Raw genomic sequence first — 17,798 nt, 5'->3', positions numbered from 1 at the left:
TCCTTCTTTCTTTCTCTCTCTCTCTTCTTTCTTTCTTTCTTTCTTTCTTTCTTTCTTTCTTTCTTTCTTTCTTTCTTTCTTTCTTTCTTTCTTTTCTTTCTGTGATGGAGTCTCACTCCGTCACCCAGGCTGGAGTACAGTGCTGCAATCTTGGCTCACTGCAACCTCCACCTCCTGCCTCAGCCTCCAGAGCAGCTGGGATTACAGGCATGCACCACCATGCCTGGCTAATTTTTGTATTTTTATTAGCGATGAGGTTTCACCTTTTGGCCAGGCTGGTACTGATGAATTTTCTGTACCTGGAACAGTGAATGGCACATAGTAAGTGTTCAGCATATAAATAAATGCATATATCACTTTTTTCAGGTTGTGGTGTCCCAGTACTATTGGCAGTGGCCACTTAAATCTACATAGGCTTGGAGTCATAAAGATTTATTTTAAATTGTAATTATTTTACCTGTATTGTATTTTAGAGTTAACTTATCTACTCTTGTATCTATTGTTAGATTACAGAGATTGCCAGGATAACAGACCAACAATAACAAAAAATAGAATATATTCTTGTCAAACTTTATCTAGTTTAGTAAATCACTATTCTATATATTCTAAAGGGTATTCAAAGGGACTACAAAATAGACTTAAAAATGAGATAATCCGATCAAGAAAAAAATAAAATGCAAAAATAAAATGAAACAGTATGAGCAATGAAGAGAGTAGCTGGTGATGAGGTCAGAGAACTAACAGGGCGCCCGATCATGCGCAGCTGTGTACATGGAAGTCCTAGTGTAAGGACTTTGACTTTTTCTCCCGCTTGAGCCATGGCTTGGGAGCCACGGGAGAGTTTCAGATAGGAAAAATATAATGCAACTAGAGGTAAGTTTAACATAAAATGCAATCTGTAAAGTCCTGTTCACTTGCCGGGGGTGGGGGATACCAAATATCTGGTTCCAAGCTTTCTAGCAGCCAATGCAAAAAAAGAAATAAAGGGCATGCAAAGCCTCTACGGAGAGCAAAGCCTCTTCCTAGAGCCATGTTCCCTACTCTACCAGCAGATGGCGCGCATTCCATGTGATGAGGATTAAGGAGCAAACTCTTCAAGGCAGGGCTTCTAAACCGAGCCTAATATTAATAACAATTATTCTTTCTGAACTACGTGCCTGGCTATTTAATTCACCATATAGTTCTTAGTGCAACTTTGGGAGACAGTATCACAGGTAAAACTGGCCCAAGCCCGGATTTGAGTCTCTACTCTTTCTATGGTACCAGGCAGGCAACTTGCTATTATTTGGAAAACCTAAGTCAGGTTTTACTCTAATTGGTGGGACTTTTCGACTGGAAAGCTTTCTTAGTGCCACTGCCACAAGATGCAGTAAGAGTCAGAGACGAATTTGGGGTTCTGACACAAAGTAGCTGTTTCAGATCAGGGAAATCGTTTAATCTGCGTGCCTCAACTTCCTCTTCTGTCAAATGGAAATGACAAAATCAGCTCCACTTAACTCTGAAAGTGGTGTGAGTATAGCAGAGGGAAATAGATGTGAAAACACAAAGTAGAAAACATTCTATAGGAATGCCATATTAAACCCAAGATTTATCGAATTCCTACAATGAGCTGGGTGCTGCAGTAGTCCTGTCAGGTAGTATTATTCAAAGTGTGGACCATGGCCCACTGCTGGTCCACAAACTGTTTGTTATTGATTTGAATCAAATGGAATAAAATGGAGAGAAAATATTTCAAAACCTTAACAATTTGACAGAGTAATTTTATGTGTGTTGAATATAATCATGAAAGAGTTGCACTTGTATTTTGTGTTTTGTTTTTATTTCAGTTTTCTAGTAATTTATTTGTATTGTGTTTTATAAAAGTATTTATACATGATATATTTTGGGGAAAATGAGTTTTTCCTACAAATAGTTTGAAAAGCACTGCTGTAAGGAATATAAAGTAAAATATAGGACATGGGCCTGCCGTCAAGGAGCTTGCAGGCTAGTTGGTGAACAGGTAGCAGAGTGGTTCAGAGACACCACTACCACTATTCCACTGTGCTTTAACTCCTCTGTGGAACAGAAGTCTATACAGAGCTGATGAACTTACAAGTGAAAGATCTTCAAATCCTCAAAAACATTCCCTAAACAAACCCTCATATCTGCTGCCATATAATAGTAGCAACTCTAACTAGACTTGGACTTCTCTCACGTGGAGGGCAGCCTGACATGGGATTTTTTGTTTGTTTGCTTGTTGTGAGATGGAGTCTCACTCTATTGCCCAGGCTGGAGTGCAGTGGTGTGATCTCGGCTCACTGCAACCTCTGACTCCCGGGTTCAAGTGGTTCTTCTGCCTCAGCCTCTCAAGTAGCTGGGAGTACAGGCGTACACCACCACGCCTGGCTAATGTTTTGTATTTTTAGTAGAGATGGGGGTTTCACCATGTTGGCCTGGCTGGTCTCAAACTTCTGACTTCAAATGATCCACCTGCCTCGGCCTCCCAAAATGCTGGGATTATAGGCATGAGCCATCGCACCTGGCCTGACGTGGAATTTTTAAAAAGTAAAATTTCTCATGAAAGCCACTTGTCAAAAATTATTCTTCAATCAAACACTATTCTTGTTTTTCTATATTACTTTTAAAGATATATAATTGAATGGTTAATACACATCCATGGCACAAAATTGAGAAGGTGCAGAGCTCTACATCCACATACTGTATTGTAGAGAATTTTGCATATAAGTACATAAAAAGCTTTCTCATTCTTTTTTTTTTTTTTTTTTTTGAGATGGGGTCTCACTTTGTTGCTCAGGAAGGAGTGCAGTGGTGCAATCAAGGCTCACTGCAGCTTTGAACTCCCAGATTCAAGCGATCCTCCCACCTCAGCTTCCTGAGTAACTGGGACCACAGGTGTGATGCCACACCTGGCTGATTTTTGTATTATTTCTAGAGACAAGTTCTCACTATGTTGCCCAGGCTGGTCTTGATCCTCTGGGCTCAAGCGATCCTCCCACCTTGGCCTCCCAAAGTGCTGTGACTATTGGTGTGAGCCACCGCACCCGGCCTCTCATTCTTTTTTTTTTCCACTGGAGAGATGCACCATTATTTATTTGATCAGTCCCCTATTGAGGGACATCTGGTTGCTTCCCAGTTTTTATTATTACAAACAATGCTACAGTGAATAACTTTGTTCATATAACATTTTACACCCATGCAAACATAACTGAAGAAGAAATTTCTGGAAATGAAATTTTGGGATCAAAGTCCCATATATTCATAGTTTTTATAGTTATTACAAAACTGCCCTCAATTGACTAATTGCACTCCAACCAACAATTTATGAGAGGACTTACCCTCCCACCCCTGCTTTGTCAACACAGTGTATTATTATTATTATTATTATTATTATTATTATTATTATTTGAAGCAGTCTCATTCTGTTGCCCAGGCTGCAGTGCAGTGGTGCGATCTTGGCTCACTGCAACCTCTGCCTCTCGGGTTCAGGCGATTCTTCTGCCTCAGCCACCCGAGTAGCTAGGATTACAGGCATGCACCACCACACCCACCTAATTTTTGTATTTTCAGTAGAGATGGGATTTCTTCATGTTGGCCAGGCTGGCTTCGAACTCCTGGCCTCAAGTGATCTGCCCACCTTGGCCTCCCAAAGTGTTGGGATTACAGGCATGAGCCACTGTGCCCGGCCAACACAAACTATTATAAATATTTAAAACTTTGCCAATGGTATCTCATGGTAGCTTTCAGTAGCATTTCTCCAGTTATGAGGTTGGCTATCCATTTTGGTATAGAAGCCACCTGCTAATTTTGATACCCTGCTCTCCAGGCACAGGGCAACTACAAATGACTTCGGATCACTTTGTTATCAGGATTTCCTAACCTACTGTTTTGATAAATCCCCTGAGCTAGAGAACTTTGTTCATTTTCTTTTATTCTGCCCCATTTTTTTTTTCTAGAACTATCCCAGGCATTTCTTAGGCACTCGGGAAATTTTACTTTAAAATCAGTGTTTCTAGCGGCTAGCACAATGACTAGCATAATAGTAAGGGCTCAAAAAATCTGAAACAAATAAATAAGAACCATACAAGAAACACTCACTACTCTACATGGCTACGTATTCATCTAACTATCTGTCTCTATTTGCAATGCCAATTTTAAAATGAAAGTTAAAGCTGCATTTAGACATGATAGTTTAGGTGTCACTGTGATCTATTGTTCTAAAGGTTTTTCTTTTGCAATATTAAGTCTAAAGTGTTACCTTTTGTTATACAGAGAAATTCCCTGTTTTTTTTTTATTTTTAAAATAAGCTTTAATATCACAATGTATTTACTCTTTGCTCTATAAGACCTGAAATGGCTCTTGACCTGTTAACAGTTTGTTGACCGTCATGGGAGGTGGGGTGGGAACATCTTTTCAGTTTTTTCCAGGGTAGGGGGAGGAGAGCAGAGGACTCATTATGCTGATCTATCTTCACTCTCTTGGCCAAACCCACTCATGACCAGGGGCACAAACATATGGGACACCTGGCTGGATTTCTGTAGAGAGTGGTCTGAGCCATGGGAAAGAAAACAAGTTAACAGTCAGAATCTGTACCTCTTGATTGAACTGTTAATTTTGCCACATTAGCACCAAACTCTCACCACTTCGCTTGGGAAGGTATTGTATAGGCATTTATACTCACCACACAAATAGCTTCTGAAAAACTTGGGGATCCAAAGGCTGAAGGATAATATTCATTATCATCATTATCATTATCAATAGTAATACAAGCTAGCATTTATTGAGTGCTTAATCTGTTCTAACTGTTCTATATCTGATAATACATTTACTCCTATTATCCCATTTTATAGGTAAGAAACCTGAAACAGTGAAGTTAGATAACTTGAACAAGGTGACACAGCTAGTAAGCGTCTGAGTATGGTTGGCTTTGAGCCCAGGCAGTCTGGTTCTGGAGCTCACTCTCTGTTTTGTTTTGCAATTCGCAAAAGATAAAATGTTCTTTTTTTGAAACGCATTTTTTGGGGGGAGGGGGAGATTTGGTCCCCAACTGGAGCCCTCCAAGCTGTCATCGGTCAGTGGCGACACCAAGTGGTAACATGGATGTACTGCAGCCCTCTTATAACTCCCAATTCCCCCCCAATTCCTTGCTCCCTCCCACCCCCTCCCACTCGCTCCCCAGCTCTCCCAAATAAACCTGTATGTACTTTAAGTAAAGCCAGTACGTTTGCTTTGCAGAGGCAGTTTCGTGACATGTCTCCTTCCAACCAGACTGCCATCCTTCAACCCGTTTTTTCCTGTATCAGAGGAAGAGGTGTCTGAGGTTAGTTTGTGTTTTGAATCTCATTTCTCTCCTCTCAATTATTTTACTCCATTAGTTATCCCCTCCTTTTCTTGCCTCTTTTTTGTGTGTATGTGAGACAGAGTTTTGCTCTTGTTTCCCAGGCTGGAGTGCAATGGCGCAATCTCGGCTCACTGCAACCTCTGCCTCCTGGGTTCAAGTGATTCTCCTGCCTCAGCCTCCTGAGTAGCTGGGATTACAGGCGCTGGCCACCATGCCTAGTCATGTATTTTTAGTAGAGATGGAGTTTCATCACGTTGGCCAGGCTGGTCTCAAATCCCGACCTCAGGTGATCCACCCGCCTTGGCCTCCCAAAGTTTTGGGATTACAGGCGTGAGCCACCGCACCCGGCCTCTTGCCTCTTTAGTATTGATTTCACCAGTAGTTTTTCTGCTCGACCTACATATAAGCTCCAGTTTCTTCTACTTCAATGAGAGAAAAAAAAAATCAAGCAAACAATCAGACCTCTCTTTGAACAATTACTCTAGATTCACCTTTTTAAAGATGAATTCCAAAAGGGGATTGCCTTGCTCAGAAACCTCAATTCTTTCTCAGTCACTTTCTGAATTAAGTATAAGTCTTAGTCCAATATTCAGGACCTCCAAAATTGGGCCCCAATTTACCTTCTGGGTATTATCTTCCACAATTCCCCTGTACTTCCCTACCCTAAACTTCAACCACAAAGGACTACTCATGGGTCCTCATAAAACTTCCTGCCTGCTCATCTTTGCCGTTGGTGTTACCTCCACTTGGATTTACCTTTATTAGAGGCCTGTACTGATATTTTCTGATACTAATATTTTCTAGTCATTTGTGGCTATCCCATACACCATGAGTGCCTGAAGGAAGGAACTGAATGTTACCAGTTCAGAAAGCAAGAATTATTTTGGACTGAGAAAACAAAAATCCAGCCATTCATTAGGCTGGAATAACACACAGATAAAACCAGATGCAAATTTAACAGAGAACAATATTTCTTTGGCGGACATATTGCAGCTGTAAAGTGGTAAAGATGTTTTTATTTCAGTGACCACCACTTTTTTATTCACTGAGAGACTTTGTTCCCTAAAATCGTAGATTATCAGAAACTCTTCTGCTTGAAATCATATCAGTAAGAATGAAACATCCCACATGCATCTGGAGGACATAAGTTTCTTTGACACAGAGAAGCAGCCTCAATTTCCAACCCAGGTGCGGAGCTTCAGATAAGGGGTATCTGGACACAACATTCCACATCTATCTTTATTTTGTGGTTCCCAAGGAAACACAACTCTGGGTTCACTTTGCAGTTCAGACCTGATGGTGACCCCAAATGACAGTACTGCTTTGCTTTGAGCTTACCAAAAACACTGCTTTGTTTAAAATTCACCTAAACTCCACTCTTCTCTCCAATCCTATAAATGACTCTATGTTTTTCTGTTTGATGAAATGCCCATGGTTTCTCTGGTGTGCAGTCTCTCATATTGCAATGGGTCAAAGCCTGACTATGTTGGATTACAGATTTGTCCCTGGTAGCCTTATGCTGATTGGGCTAGGATAGGGGTTTTTAAATCCCTGACCACTTAGCTTGTCCAAAGTAGGCATTCCAAATTGTTCACTGCAGTAGAGTACCTGGGTTCTAGTTAGATTACTTGGATTGATTATATGGATTCCAGTCTCAGGTCTGCCAAGAACTAATTAGCTGGATCATCTTAAGTGAGTCAGTGCACCCCATTTGGCCTAAGTTTTCTCTTCTGCAAAACGGGGTGCTATTTCTTTCAAACCTAGGGTAAGGGCTTTGGAGTCAGTTAGACCTAGGTTGGATTCCCAGTTCTACCACTTACTACTAGTCCTGTGACTTTTTCTTTTCTGAGCCTCTTAGATAATGCAGTACTAACAACTGCAGTATAGTTTTTGCAGCGTTGCTGAGAGCATCAAGTTGGCTATTAAAAGTATCACTACATTCCATCACTGTTCCTATTCCTACTATTATATGAGCTTAGGCAAGTTTCTTAACCTTTCTGTACCTGTGTATTTTTATGAGTAAAAATGGAGAAATACCCCTCGGGGTTATTGTGAACACCAAATGAGACGAAAAAAGTAAAGGGCTTAGGAGCGTGCCTGACACATAAGAAGAAGCTTAAATTATGTGATCTAATGTTATTAGTATTAGATTTCTACTACTAATTACTCTGTGGGCCGAAAGCGCAGGATAGACAGTTTTATTCTAAGGACAACCCTTCTCCCCAACAAAAAAAGGCGCTGAAAACTGGAAATAGTGAAACACAATGGGGCATTGCGTTTTCAAAGGCAACTGACACGCCCAGCACTGGGATAGGACCCGCCCGCCCAGTACTCATTAAATATGGCAGCGAGCGGGGGCGACGTACTGCGGCTGCGCAGGTTGAAACTCCTCCTGTCAGCTCCTCCCCGGTGGGCCTCCCCTCACCTCCGCTGGGCAGAGGTGCCGGGTGTGAGCCCGCCGTGGCGCGCACGCGCAGACGCTGGCTGGGCTGAGCCGATACTCGCGAGGCGCCCTGTCACATGAGCCGCGCGCCCGCTTCGCTCCCCCTCCTCCCTGGCTGGGCTGTGTGAATGAAGCTCTGCCGGCTACGTGGGGCGCTCACTCAACTTGGTGTCCTGGACGCCAGAGCCGACCGAGCGCGCTGCCCACCGGCGGCGGACACGGACTCCGCCGCTCCTGACCTCGGCGATAGGTAAAGGCAAACGGGCTGTCCCTTCCCCAACAGGTCCTTGGTGGGCCGCTGGCCCCCGGCCCACCGCCGGAGCACCCACTAAGCGCAGCGACACAGGGGAAGCGCAACCCTGCTGGCTTGGACCCCCGGAGATGGGGCTTTCTCGCGCCCGGCGGCGGCAGCCCGGCGCTTGGAAGAGCTAGACAGGCTAGTTCCAGCCAGTGCGGAGCGGCGTCTTCCCGGGAGCCCAGCCCTATTCTCCGAGTAAGGTCCCTGGGCTGCCCGAGTGAAGTTTCCTTGCGGAGCGGCGCCAAGCCCGCCCCGCTTTTGAATCGGAGTGTTTAGCCGCCTGCGTCCCCTTTCCCGGACTGGGGTAGGGTAACTTAGGCTGGCAAAGCTCAGCCGAGGCCCCGCTCTTCTCCCTCCGGCTCTGGACTTGCCGCTGGTTTTGTATGGGTCTTAGCGAAGTGGAGAAACTCTCGGAAAAGTAGTCGCTGCGCTGTTTTCCTTTTGCCACTTAACGAGCGTAGCTGGTTCTCTCCAGACTTTCGAGCCTTGCTCTTGGGCCCCTTGACCCATACGGGAAAAGCTTTACCTTTACATTGACGCACGTTTCCTTTGATTAACATTTCAGAGCAAATCAGTTGCCCGGAGTTCCCAGCGAAGTTGTACCTGTGCCCGTGCGATAACGTCAGTGGAAGCTGCCCCGAGTAAGTGCGGGAAATCTAGAAGTTTGGAGCATAAAAAACCAGCGCGAATCCACTTTACTTAAACTTCATACATTTATTAGCAACTGCTCGGGTTTAATTTCAGAGATGTTGAATTTCGCCTAGTCCCACGGGACGACGATCATTACTTCTTAACTGCACGCGAAACAGGAGAAGAAAAAAAGGCAAATCAAAACAGACTGTCTCAGGTCTCAGATAAGTCATCGGAGCGCTTTTTCCTGGTGAATTCACCCTAGGAGTTTGTGAGTTCCTAGTTTTCTTGGACTTCGCGAACTTCTCCTTGTCCAAAGCACTGTCTTTTCTCTGTTGGTGTTTTGGGACTGGTGTACACATTAACCCTTTTGTCATTAAAGAAGGCCAACACGATTCTCACGTTAGTATTAGCCTTCAGTGTTTGTGCTTTAGCGCTTTCACTTAGGAGGCGGAGGCGTTGGTTGTATAAAAGATATGGAAATAGCAATCTACTTTAATGTTCACCAGGTCAAAAAGGTGAAGACTTTTAGAAAAAACAGATTGGCTTGTATGCTAAGTAGGGAAGACCAATTTATTAACTGAGATCTTGTTTAAATGGACAAGCAGAGTGTTAAGCCTCTAAGTCAAACTAAGTCGTCAGACCTCTCATTTTTTCTCCCATTCCTAGCTCCTATTTTTTTTTTTTTTTTGAGACAGATATCGTTCTGTCACCCAGGCTGGAGTGCAGTGGCACAATCTCGGCTCACTGCAACCTCCGCCTCCCTCCTGGGTTCAAGCGATTCTCCTGCCTCAGCCTCCCGAGTAGCTGGGATTACAGGCGCCACCTGTAATTATAGTGCACCGCCATGCCCAGCTAATTTTTATATTTTTAGTAGAGACGGGGTTTCACCATGTTGGCCAGGCTGGTCTCGAACTCCTGACCTCAGGTGATCTGCCTGCTTCGGCCTCCCAAAGTGCTGGGATTACACCACACGCGGCCCCTAACTCCTTTAATATCTTTGTAAATAGTATTGTCCTTTGACTGGATTTGAAGTTTTAACAACCGGAATTAGCTGAATTAATTTGGTTTTCTTTGAACTAGTATTCCATTTTTACATTTTTCTTCTTCTTTGGTTCATTTTCCCCCGATTATAAAAGCAATATATGCTCACTATAGGAAATTTGCAAAGGGTGGGAAAGTATAATGACACAAAGAGAAAGAACTACTACTCAAAGGGTATCATCACTCTTCACTTTTTATTCCGCTTCTTTTTTTTCCCCCCATACAAGATCTGTTTCCAAACTTTAAGTATTCATAAACTTTCCTCTCCTTCTACTGATTTTTAAATGTAAAGTTGGGTATTTTGGGTATTTTGGGGGTTGGTTAGGGCACTGGATATTAATGTTGCTCTTCAGTCTCCAAAGCATGAAACTTCAAGGTAGGAAAGGTGCTTAACGGTGATTTCATGCAGCATCTCACCAACTGAGACTCAGAACTTATTTACTGAGGCTCCAGTGATTCATGCAGCATTGTATAGCACTGAGTGGCAGCATTAACTCGCTCCAGATCTCTGGTGTTCTCTCTCTTCAGAGATACCTTGCTGCTTAGAGGGAAACTTGACACTACCCATGCCTGCATATCTTTGAAAGAGAGGTTCGGAGAGGGGCAGGAGATAATTTTCAAGCATTTGAAGTGTATAGTTTCTTTTAGGTATTCATTTTTCTGTTTACATTTTCAGGTTTGGGGCTTTAGCACCTTGCAGAAAACAGAGCCACAGAGCTGCCTTTCTTATCAAGTCTCCCTATAAAACTGAGTGGCTCTGGGAAACTCAGCCTGCGACCCCAGAGTGGGTGAAGATAGGATCAAGATGGCCATGTGGCAGGGTAAGAAATTAGCACTTATTCTTCTAACTGGTTTTTCCTCCCACTCTATTCTCTACCCTCACCCAGCCATTCCCCACCCAGCCAATGGCAGGCAGCCAGCTGTTCTTTAATTTAACCCTTTGTCTTTGCAAGGACAAAACACATTAGTTTAAAAAGAAGCTGCTGCTAGCTATAAGTTTAAATTATTTAAAAGTGGGGTTGGAGGAGAAGTAGGAGAATGGCATGCCAGCAACATTTAAAAGAACTCCCTTCATTTAAACAAGTGATCGTTGGGGGGTTATATGCCAGGAGACAGGATATTTTTTCCCATTTGTGTTTTTCATTTGTTTCTGGCAAATTTCTATCATAAGATTCCCCACTATAAGGTTGGGGAGACAGATGTCAGTGCCTCTCCAGCTTCATCTTCCCAATAAAAAGTTTGTGATGTATGCAGTTTGAAAGAGCATATTTAATGTTACAGTGTTTATATTTGATACAATATAAACATTGAGAAGGAAAATGCCTATTTTAATAATATGAACTACCTGAGAGCAAAGCTCAGTAGTATCTTAGCTGATGTATTACATCTCTCATGAACTTGTGAATTCCTACCACATACAAAATTATGTTTTATTTTTAGTGGGGTTGAGGCTTGTGCCCTTTGGAGGGTTTAGGAATCTCCAGGGTTATGTGGGATTTTTATGGTTATCAAAAGTGAGTGTGGGTTTAAGAAATGATGACAAACACTACCAAAATTGGCCTGTGACCCATAAAAAGTTAAAGACCACTTAAATGGAGTAGAATGAAATAGCTTGAATATCTAGAAATATTCAGCAGGTTGGTTAGTTGGTGGTCTGATGTATCTTTTAAAAATGTTTCATTGTGTTGGTTGTGACTTTATGTAGGCACATAAATGTAACAAGTAGTTTCCATGTATAAAGATTATCAATTTGAAGACATTTATGGAAACGGGATTTGGCCTGTATGCTTGCTTTGACTCACACAATGGGCATTTATCAAGAGCAGTTTGGATATTCTTGCTTAAATCCTGAGACATTCTTTCATTCAACAAACGAAATACAGAGATGAATAAGTTGCAGGATGCTAGAAGATTCCTTGTCATCTAAAGACAGACACATAAACAAATAATTTCGCCACGTTGAATAAGTTAGAATAGAGAGGTACAAAAAGCAAGGGAAGCCCCGAGAAAAGCTTGATGAAGTCTGAGTTTTGAGCTGGTCTAAAAAAATGAGTAGGAGTTTGCCAGATGGGCAAATGAGAGAATTGCATTCTGGGCAGACAGAGCAGCACTGTTTGGGAAGTTCCAAGTTGCTCTGTTCGCCTCATGTGAGATGTGTAGGGGCACGACCTCAGACGAAGCAGGGAAGGTAGTTGGAGGCCAGATAATAAAGAGCCTTGTATGTTCTAGGAAGGATTTTACACTTTATCCTGAAGACAAAGATTCTAAACAGGGAAGTAACATAATCAGATTTTGTTTTAGAAAGATTACTTTGGCAGCAGTGCTGAGCTGGAAATGGTGAAAACTAGGAGTCAGTCAGGAGGTTTCTGGAATAGTTTAGGGGAGAGATGGTAAGGGTCTGAACAGAAGCAGGGGCAGAAAGGTTAGAGAGAATGGGATTCTAGAATATTCTGTGAGTGGATGTGGCAAGAAATGGGCCTGGATTAACTACCAGCTTGGGTGCCTGGGGGCCACTGGTGCCATTCTCTGGCATGGGGAGCATGAGAGGCAGCTGATGGGCATGGGGATGGTACACTGAATTTGGATGACCTGTTTGGGTTGAGACACCTGTGGGCTGTCAGGTTGATGTTTCAAAGACAGTTTTAAAAGTACAGAACTGAGGTTGGCACAGATGGGGATCTAAAGTTTTGTCCCTAATGGTGCATAAAGAGCTTGTATTTTTTTTCTCTGTAGTTAATGGAAATGTCATTACTAGTTAATGATTTATTTTATAATAAAAACATTTTAATGTTTAACAACTCTTAATCATAATGTCATATTTTCATAGTAAATAATGTATTTTGCAAGCCCAGGTCCTGAAATCAGATATGCTTAAAATTACATTGAAGTGAAACCTCATTTTTCCAGCATTAGTGAAGAGGGGAGTGTTCTGTATAAGTAAGCTCTTTGGGTAACTGCAGCTTATCCCTTGTTTTGGGTAACCTCTGAAGTAACCAGCAAAATACGATGATAGTTTGGAAGCAGTGTGGTATGATAGTTATATGTGTGGGTCTGAGTTCCACTCCATTGGTTCCGTCACTTGGTAGCTACGAGGCCTTGGGCAAGTCACTTAATCCCTCTGTGTGCAAGTTTTCTCCTTTACAAAATGGAGATAGCAATATAACTCATCCCATTGCTGAGTATATAGCCAAAAGAAAGGAAATCAGTATTGAAGAGACAGCTGCACTCCTATGTTTATTGCAGCACTGCTCACAATAGCCAAGATAGGAAATCAACCTAAGTGTCCATCACTGGATGAATGGATAAAAAACATGTGTTACATATATTCAACAAAATATTATTCAGCCATAAAAAGAATGAAATCCTGTCATTTGCAGCAACATGGATGGAACTGGAAGTCATTATGTTAAGTGAAATAAGCCAGGCATGGAAAGATAAATACTGCATATTCTCACTCATATGTGGGAGCTAAAAAATGTGGATCTCATGAAGGTGGAAAGTCGAATGGTGGTTTCCAGAGGCTGGGAAGGGAAGGAGGTTGGGGAAGGAAGAGAAGTGGGTTAATGGATATAAACATACAGCTAGAGAGAAGGAAAAAGTTCTAGTGTTCAATAGTACAGTAGGGAGGCTACAGTTAACAATAATTTATTATATATTTCAAAATGTCCTGAAGAAAAAAATTGGAATGTTTCTAACACAAAGAAAAGGTAAATGTTAGAGGTGATAGATATCCCAATTACTCTGATTTGATCATTACACATTGTATACATGTATCAAAATATCACATATACCCCCAAAATATGTACAGCTATTATATATCAATTTTTGAAAAGGGGGAAAAGCAGAACACCTGATAGACTTGGTGTGATGACAAATTAAGCTAATATATGCAGAGCACATTTACTGGAACATAGTAAATGCCATATAAGTGTGTGCCATTAGTAAGACATTTAGAATATTATTTAGCATATAGTAAGTGCTCAGTAAAATTTAGCAATAGCTGTTATTACTACTGTCACTATTATTTTCCTATAACCTGGGGTGGGACAGGGACCTTGTTCTGTGGAGGTAATTTCAGGTTGTCCTCGGAAGCCCTGTCCTGTGGTTGTCTGTTTGGGTCTTTAAATAGAAGTTTAGACTTGAAAAGATCCTTAGAAAACATCTAGCGCCTGGGCGCGGTGGCTCACACCTGTAATCCCAGCACTTTGCGGGGGGAGGGGGGCGTGGATCACGAGGTCAGGAGATCGAGACCATCCTGGCTAACACAGTGAAACCCTGTCTCTACTAAAAATACAAAAAATTAGCCGGGCGTGGTGGCGGGCGCCTTGTAGTCCCAGCTGCTCGAGAGGCTGAGGCAGGAGAATGGCGTGAACCCAGGAGGCAGAGCTGGCAGTGAGCCAAGATCACGCCACTGCACTCTAGCCTGGGCGACAGAGCGAGACTCTGTCTCAAAAAAAAAAAAAAAAAAAGATCCAGGTCACCTAATTCCCTATTCCAGTATTCTTTCTGTGGGCTCATGGAAGAGGGAATGCGTGAGTCTGTTCTCAGCTCAAGGAAGCTTCTGAGTCAGTCTCTAGAGCTTGTTGAGGAACCTTAAGGACTACAGGAACCCAAATCTCCTTAGGTTCTTGGCTCATTGCTGTCTGGTTCCTCCGTGGAGAATTTTATCTGAATTCCCATACCTCTTAAATGGGGCCAATGTTATTTTGACTTCACTTAATGGAGCCCTCTAATATATTTTTCTGGCCACTTTAAACAGTGTACTGAGCATAATTTAATATTTTTGATAACTCAGGGTTATCATTAATAACCTCCAGCCAGTTTGAAGTTGGAGACTTGTGTTTTCAGGTGTTATTTATTTATTCCATTAACATTTATTGAACACTAGTTGTACAGCAGGCACTCTGCTGGGCCCTAGAAACGCAATGGTCAGTGGAAACAGGTATGGTCTCTACTATCATGGAACTTATCAACCATGATAAAGGTAGCACTTCAAATTAATGAAATGATTTATTTAACACGTGTGCTGAAGTAATTTGGAAAAAATGACAGCATAAATTTAGAAGGGTTAATATAATGTTTCTTAATAGAGGAGGGGGCATCAGAATTACGTGTAGTGCTTTAAAAAATATTCCTACTCAGGTCCCCATTCCCCCAAATTGTGATTCAGTCTTAAGACCTGAGCATTGCAATCCTGTTTTAGAACTACGGCAATAAATAGTTTTTTCTTTTTTTTGAGAGAGGGCAATGATAAAGGAACTAAAAAAATATAAGACTATGTATATAATCTTGGGGATAGGGAAGATATTTGTGTGCATAATATCAAAGGTAGAATAATGAAAAAGATTAATATAATCAATTATATGAAAATTTAAAATTTCTGCACAAACCATAAATAAAGTTAATGAGAAAACAAAAACAATTGCAGCAAGATTCATTATCTGTAACACAAAGACTTAACAGGGCAATAAGAAAAAACAAATATTCTACTAGAAAAATGTACAAAGGTCGAGGGAAAATGTGCAAAGGGAAATATATCAAAGAAGAAATGCAAATGGCCAGTAAACATGTATCTCAGCAGTAGTCAAATAAAGGGGAATTAGAATGGCATACCATTTTCTCCAGTATAATTTGCAGAGATTAAAAAGGAATGACAGAACTCACTGTTGGCAAAGACGCAAGGAAGCAGATGTTCTCATACACTTGTGGTGGGAATGTCAGTTTGGCAATATTTATTAAAAGCTTTAAAAAATATGTTTACCTTCTGACCCAGCAATTCATTTTCTTGGAATTTATCCTAAGGAAGTAATTAAGGGTGTGCACAAAGATGTATCAATAAGGTTATTAATTGTAGCATTTTCTATAATGGGAAAAATTGAAAACACTTGCATTTTGATGCATCTATACAACAGAATATGGTAATTTCCAAAAATAATAATGTAGAGTTCTATTTAGTAACATAGAAATAGGTTCATGACATAATGTTAAACCCAGGGGTCAGGGAGTGGGGGAGCAGGGTAAAGCAGATTCCAACTGTCGATACAGTCATCCCTCCATGTACTCGGGGGATTTGAAGACCCCAAATATACTAAAATCCTAGCATACTCAAGTCCTGCAGTTGGCCTTACAGAACCTGCATATAGGAAAATTTGGCCTTCCATATTCGTGGGTTTCATATTCTGAGATTACGGTATTTTCCATCTGTGCATTTGGTTGAAAAACATCTGCGTGTAAGTGAACCTGTGCAGTTCAAACCCGTATTGTTCAAGGGTCAACTGTCATTAAAAGTATGGATTCTAGGCTTAAATCTGAATTCAAATCCCAGCTACACCTTTATCAGCTGCGTACTATTGGGTGTATTACTTGTCTTAGTGTTCCTTGATTTCCCCATCAGTAAAATAGGGATACAATAGTAGCTAACCTACCAGTTCCTATCTAATGTGCCCAAAGATCACCTGGTGATCTTTCCAAACTTCCCAAGCCCAGGCCTCACTCAGCCCAATTAAATCTGAATCTCTGGGGATGGGACAGCGAACAGTATTGTTGAAGTTCCCCAGGTGATTCTAATGTGCAAACAAGTTTGAGAAAGCCGAGCAGTTGTTGAGGGGATTGTTGAAGGGATTAAATGAGAAAATCACAGTGCCTGTCATGTGGTAAGTACTCAATACATAGTAACTATTATTATTGTTGCTTTTTAAAAATTATTAATAGTGTGATCCTATTTTAATTTATGTGTTTGTGTCCATGTATGGATAATATAAAAAAAAGTCTGAGAGGATATATACAAAAGTATTTTAAAAAAGAAATTATAGTTTATTTTTGCTTACATGTATCTTTCCATTTTTCTGTAAATAACATGGATTGTTAATTTTAAAAAGTATAATTTCTGAAGGAAATATCAGATATATGTACCCAGCTTTATATACTAAGGTATTTATAGTGAAAAAACTGAAGACATAGTTTTCATACTAGGGGAATGTAAGTATATTATGATAGTTCTGAACAGTATAATATCTGGCCATTAAAAATAAAGACTAGCTGAGTGTGGTGGCTTATACCTGTAATCCCAGGACTTTTGGAGGCCAAGGCAGGAGGATTGCTTGAGTTCAGGAGTTCAAGACTAGCCTGGGCAACATAGACTCTGTCTCTACTAAAATAAAACTTTTTTTTTTTTTTTTTTGAGACAGAGTTTTGCTAACTAGCCAGGCATGGTGGTGCACGCCTGTCATCCCAGCTACTCGGACGGCTGACATGGGATCACTGGACCCCAGGAGATTGAGGCTATAGTGAGCTATGATCTCGCCACTGCACCCCAGCCTGGGCAACAGAGTGAGACCCTGTCTCCAAAAAAAAAAGAAAGAAACAAAACAAAACAAAAAAATAAAAAACAAGACTGATGCTGTGGGGACTCCCTCTGTCACCCAACCTGGAGTGCAGTGGTAGGATCTTGGCTCACTGCAACCTCAAACTCCCAGGCTCAAGCAATCCTCCCACCTCAGCCTCCTGAGTAGCTGGGTCTACAGGCACACACCACTATACTTGGCTAATTTTTGTAGTGTTTGTAGAGACAGGGTTTTGCCTTGTTTCCCAGCTGGTCTCGAACTCCTAAGCTCAAGCGATCCACCTGTCTTGGCCTCCCAAAGTGCAGGGATTACAGGCGTGAGCCATCATGCCTGGACCCATCTCTCTCTTTTTAACTCAAGTGTGGGTTTATGTATCTCTGTGTGTTTACATGTTGCATATACACCTATTAAGTGAAGGTAAATACAGAAAGAAAGGAAATGATCCAAAGTTGTTGCACTGGCTGTCTCCAGGTGATAGGATACAGTTACTTTTATCTTCCTTTTATTATACTTTTATTTACTTTCAAATTTTATACAATGAATGTGTATAACTTTTATAACCAGAAAACAAGTGATTTGAAAATGAGATATAAGAGTCAGTAGACTCTCAACAAGTACCTGGCAGCATGAAGCACAGCATGTGTGGCCCCCTGGACAACTGCTTCAGTCACTCTGTGTGCCCTTGTGCCTTCCAGCAGAAG

The 17,798-nt window shown here is 41.5% G+C and overlaps 1 protein-coding gene across 2 annotated transcripts in view; it reads left to right on the top strand.

Annotated features, from left to right (window-relative positions):
- Positions 1-7,854: 7,854 nt before the first annotated feature.
- CLCN5 (chloride voltage-gated channel 5) overlaps positions 7,855-17,798 on the top strand; it is a 162,671-nt gene continuing 152,727 nt past the window's right edge. Inside the window, exons 1-3 of one of the 2 annotated variants that reach the window (XM_025372928.1) lie at positions 7,855-8,032; positions 8,646-8,721; positions 10,431-10,575. In XM_025372928.1, coding sequence (XP_025228713.1) covers positions 10,560-10,575 — 16 coding nt within the window. In that variant the 5' untranslated portion in view covers positions 7,855-8,032; positions 8,646-8,721; positions 10,431-10,559. Of the gene's footprint in view, positions 8,033-8,645; positions 8,982-10,430; positions 10,576-17,798 lie in introns of both variants that reach the window. The other variant, XM_025372929.1, reaches the window with a different exon arrangement.

Source organism: Theropithecus gelada, chromosome X, assembly GCF_003255815.1.
Source record: "Theropithecus gelada isolate Dixy chromosome X, Tgel_1.0, whole genome shotgun sequence".
Lineage (NCBI taxonomy): Eukaryota > Metazoa > Chordata > Mammalia > Primates > Cercopithecidae > Theropithecus > Theropithecus gelada.
Note: the sequence above shows the minus strand (reverse complement) of the source record. Positions and strands in the feature narration are given on the sequence as shown.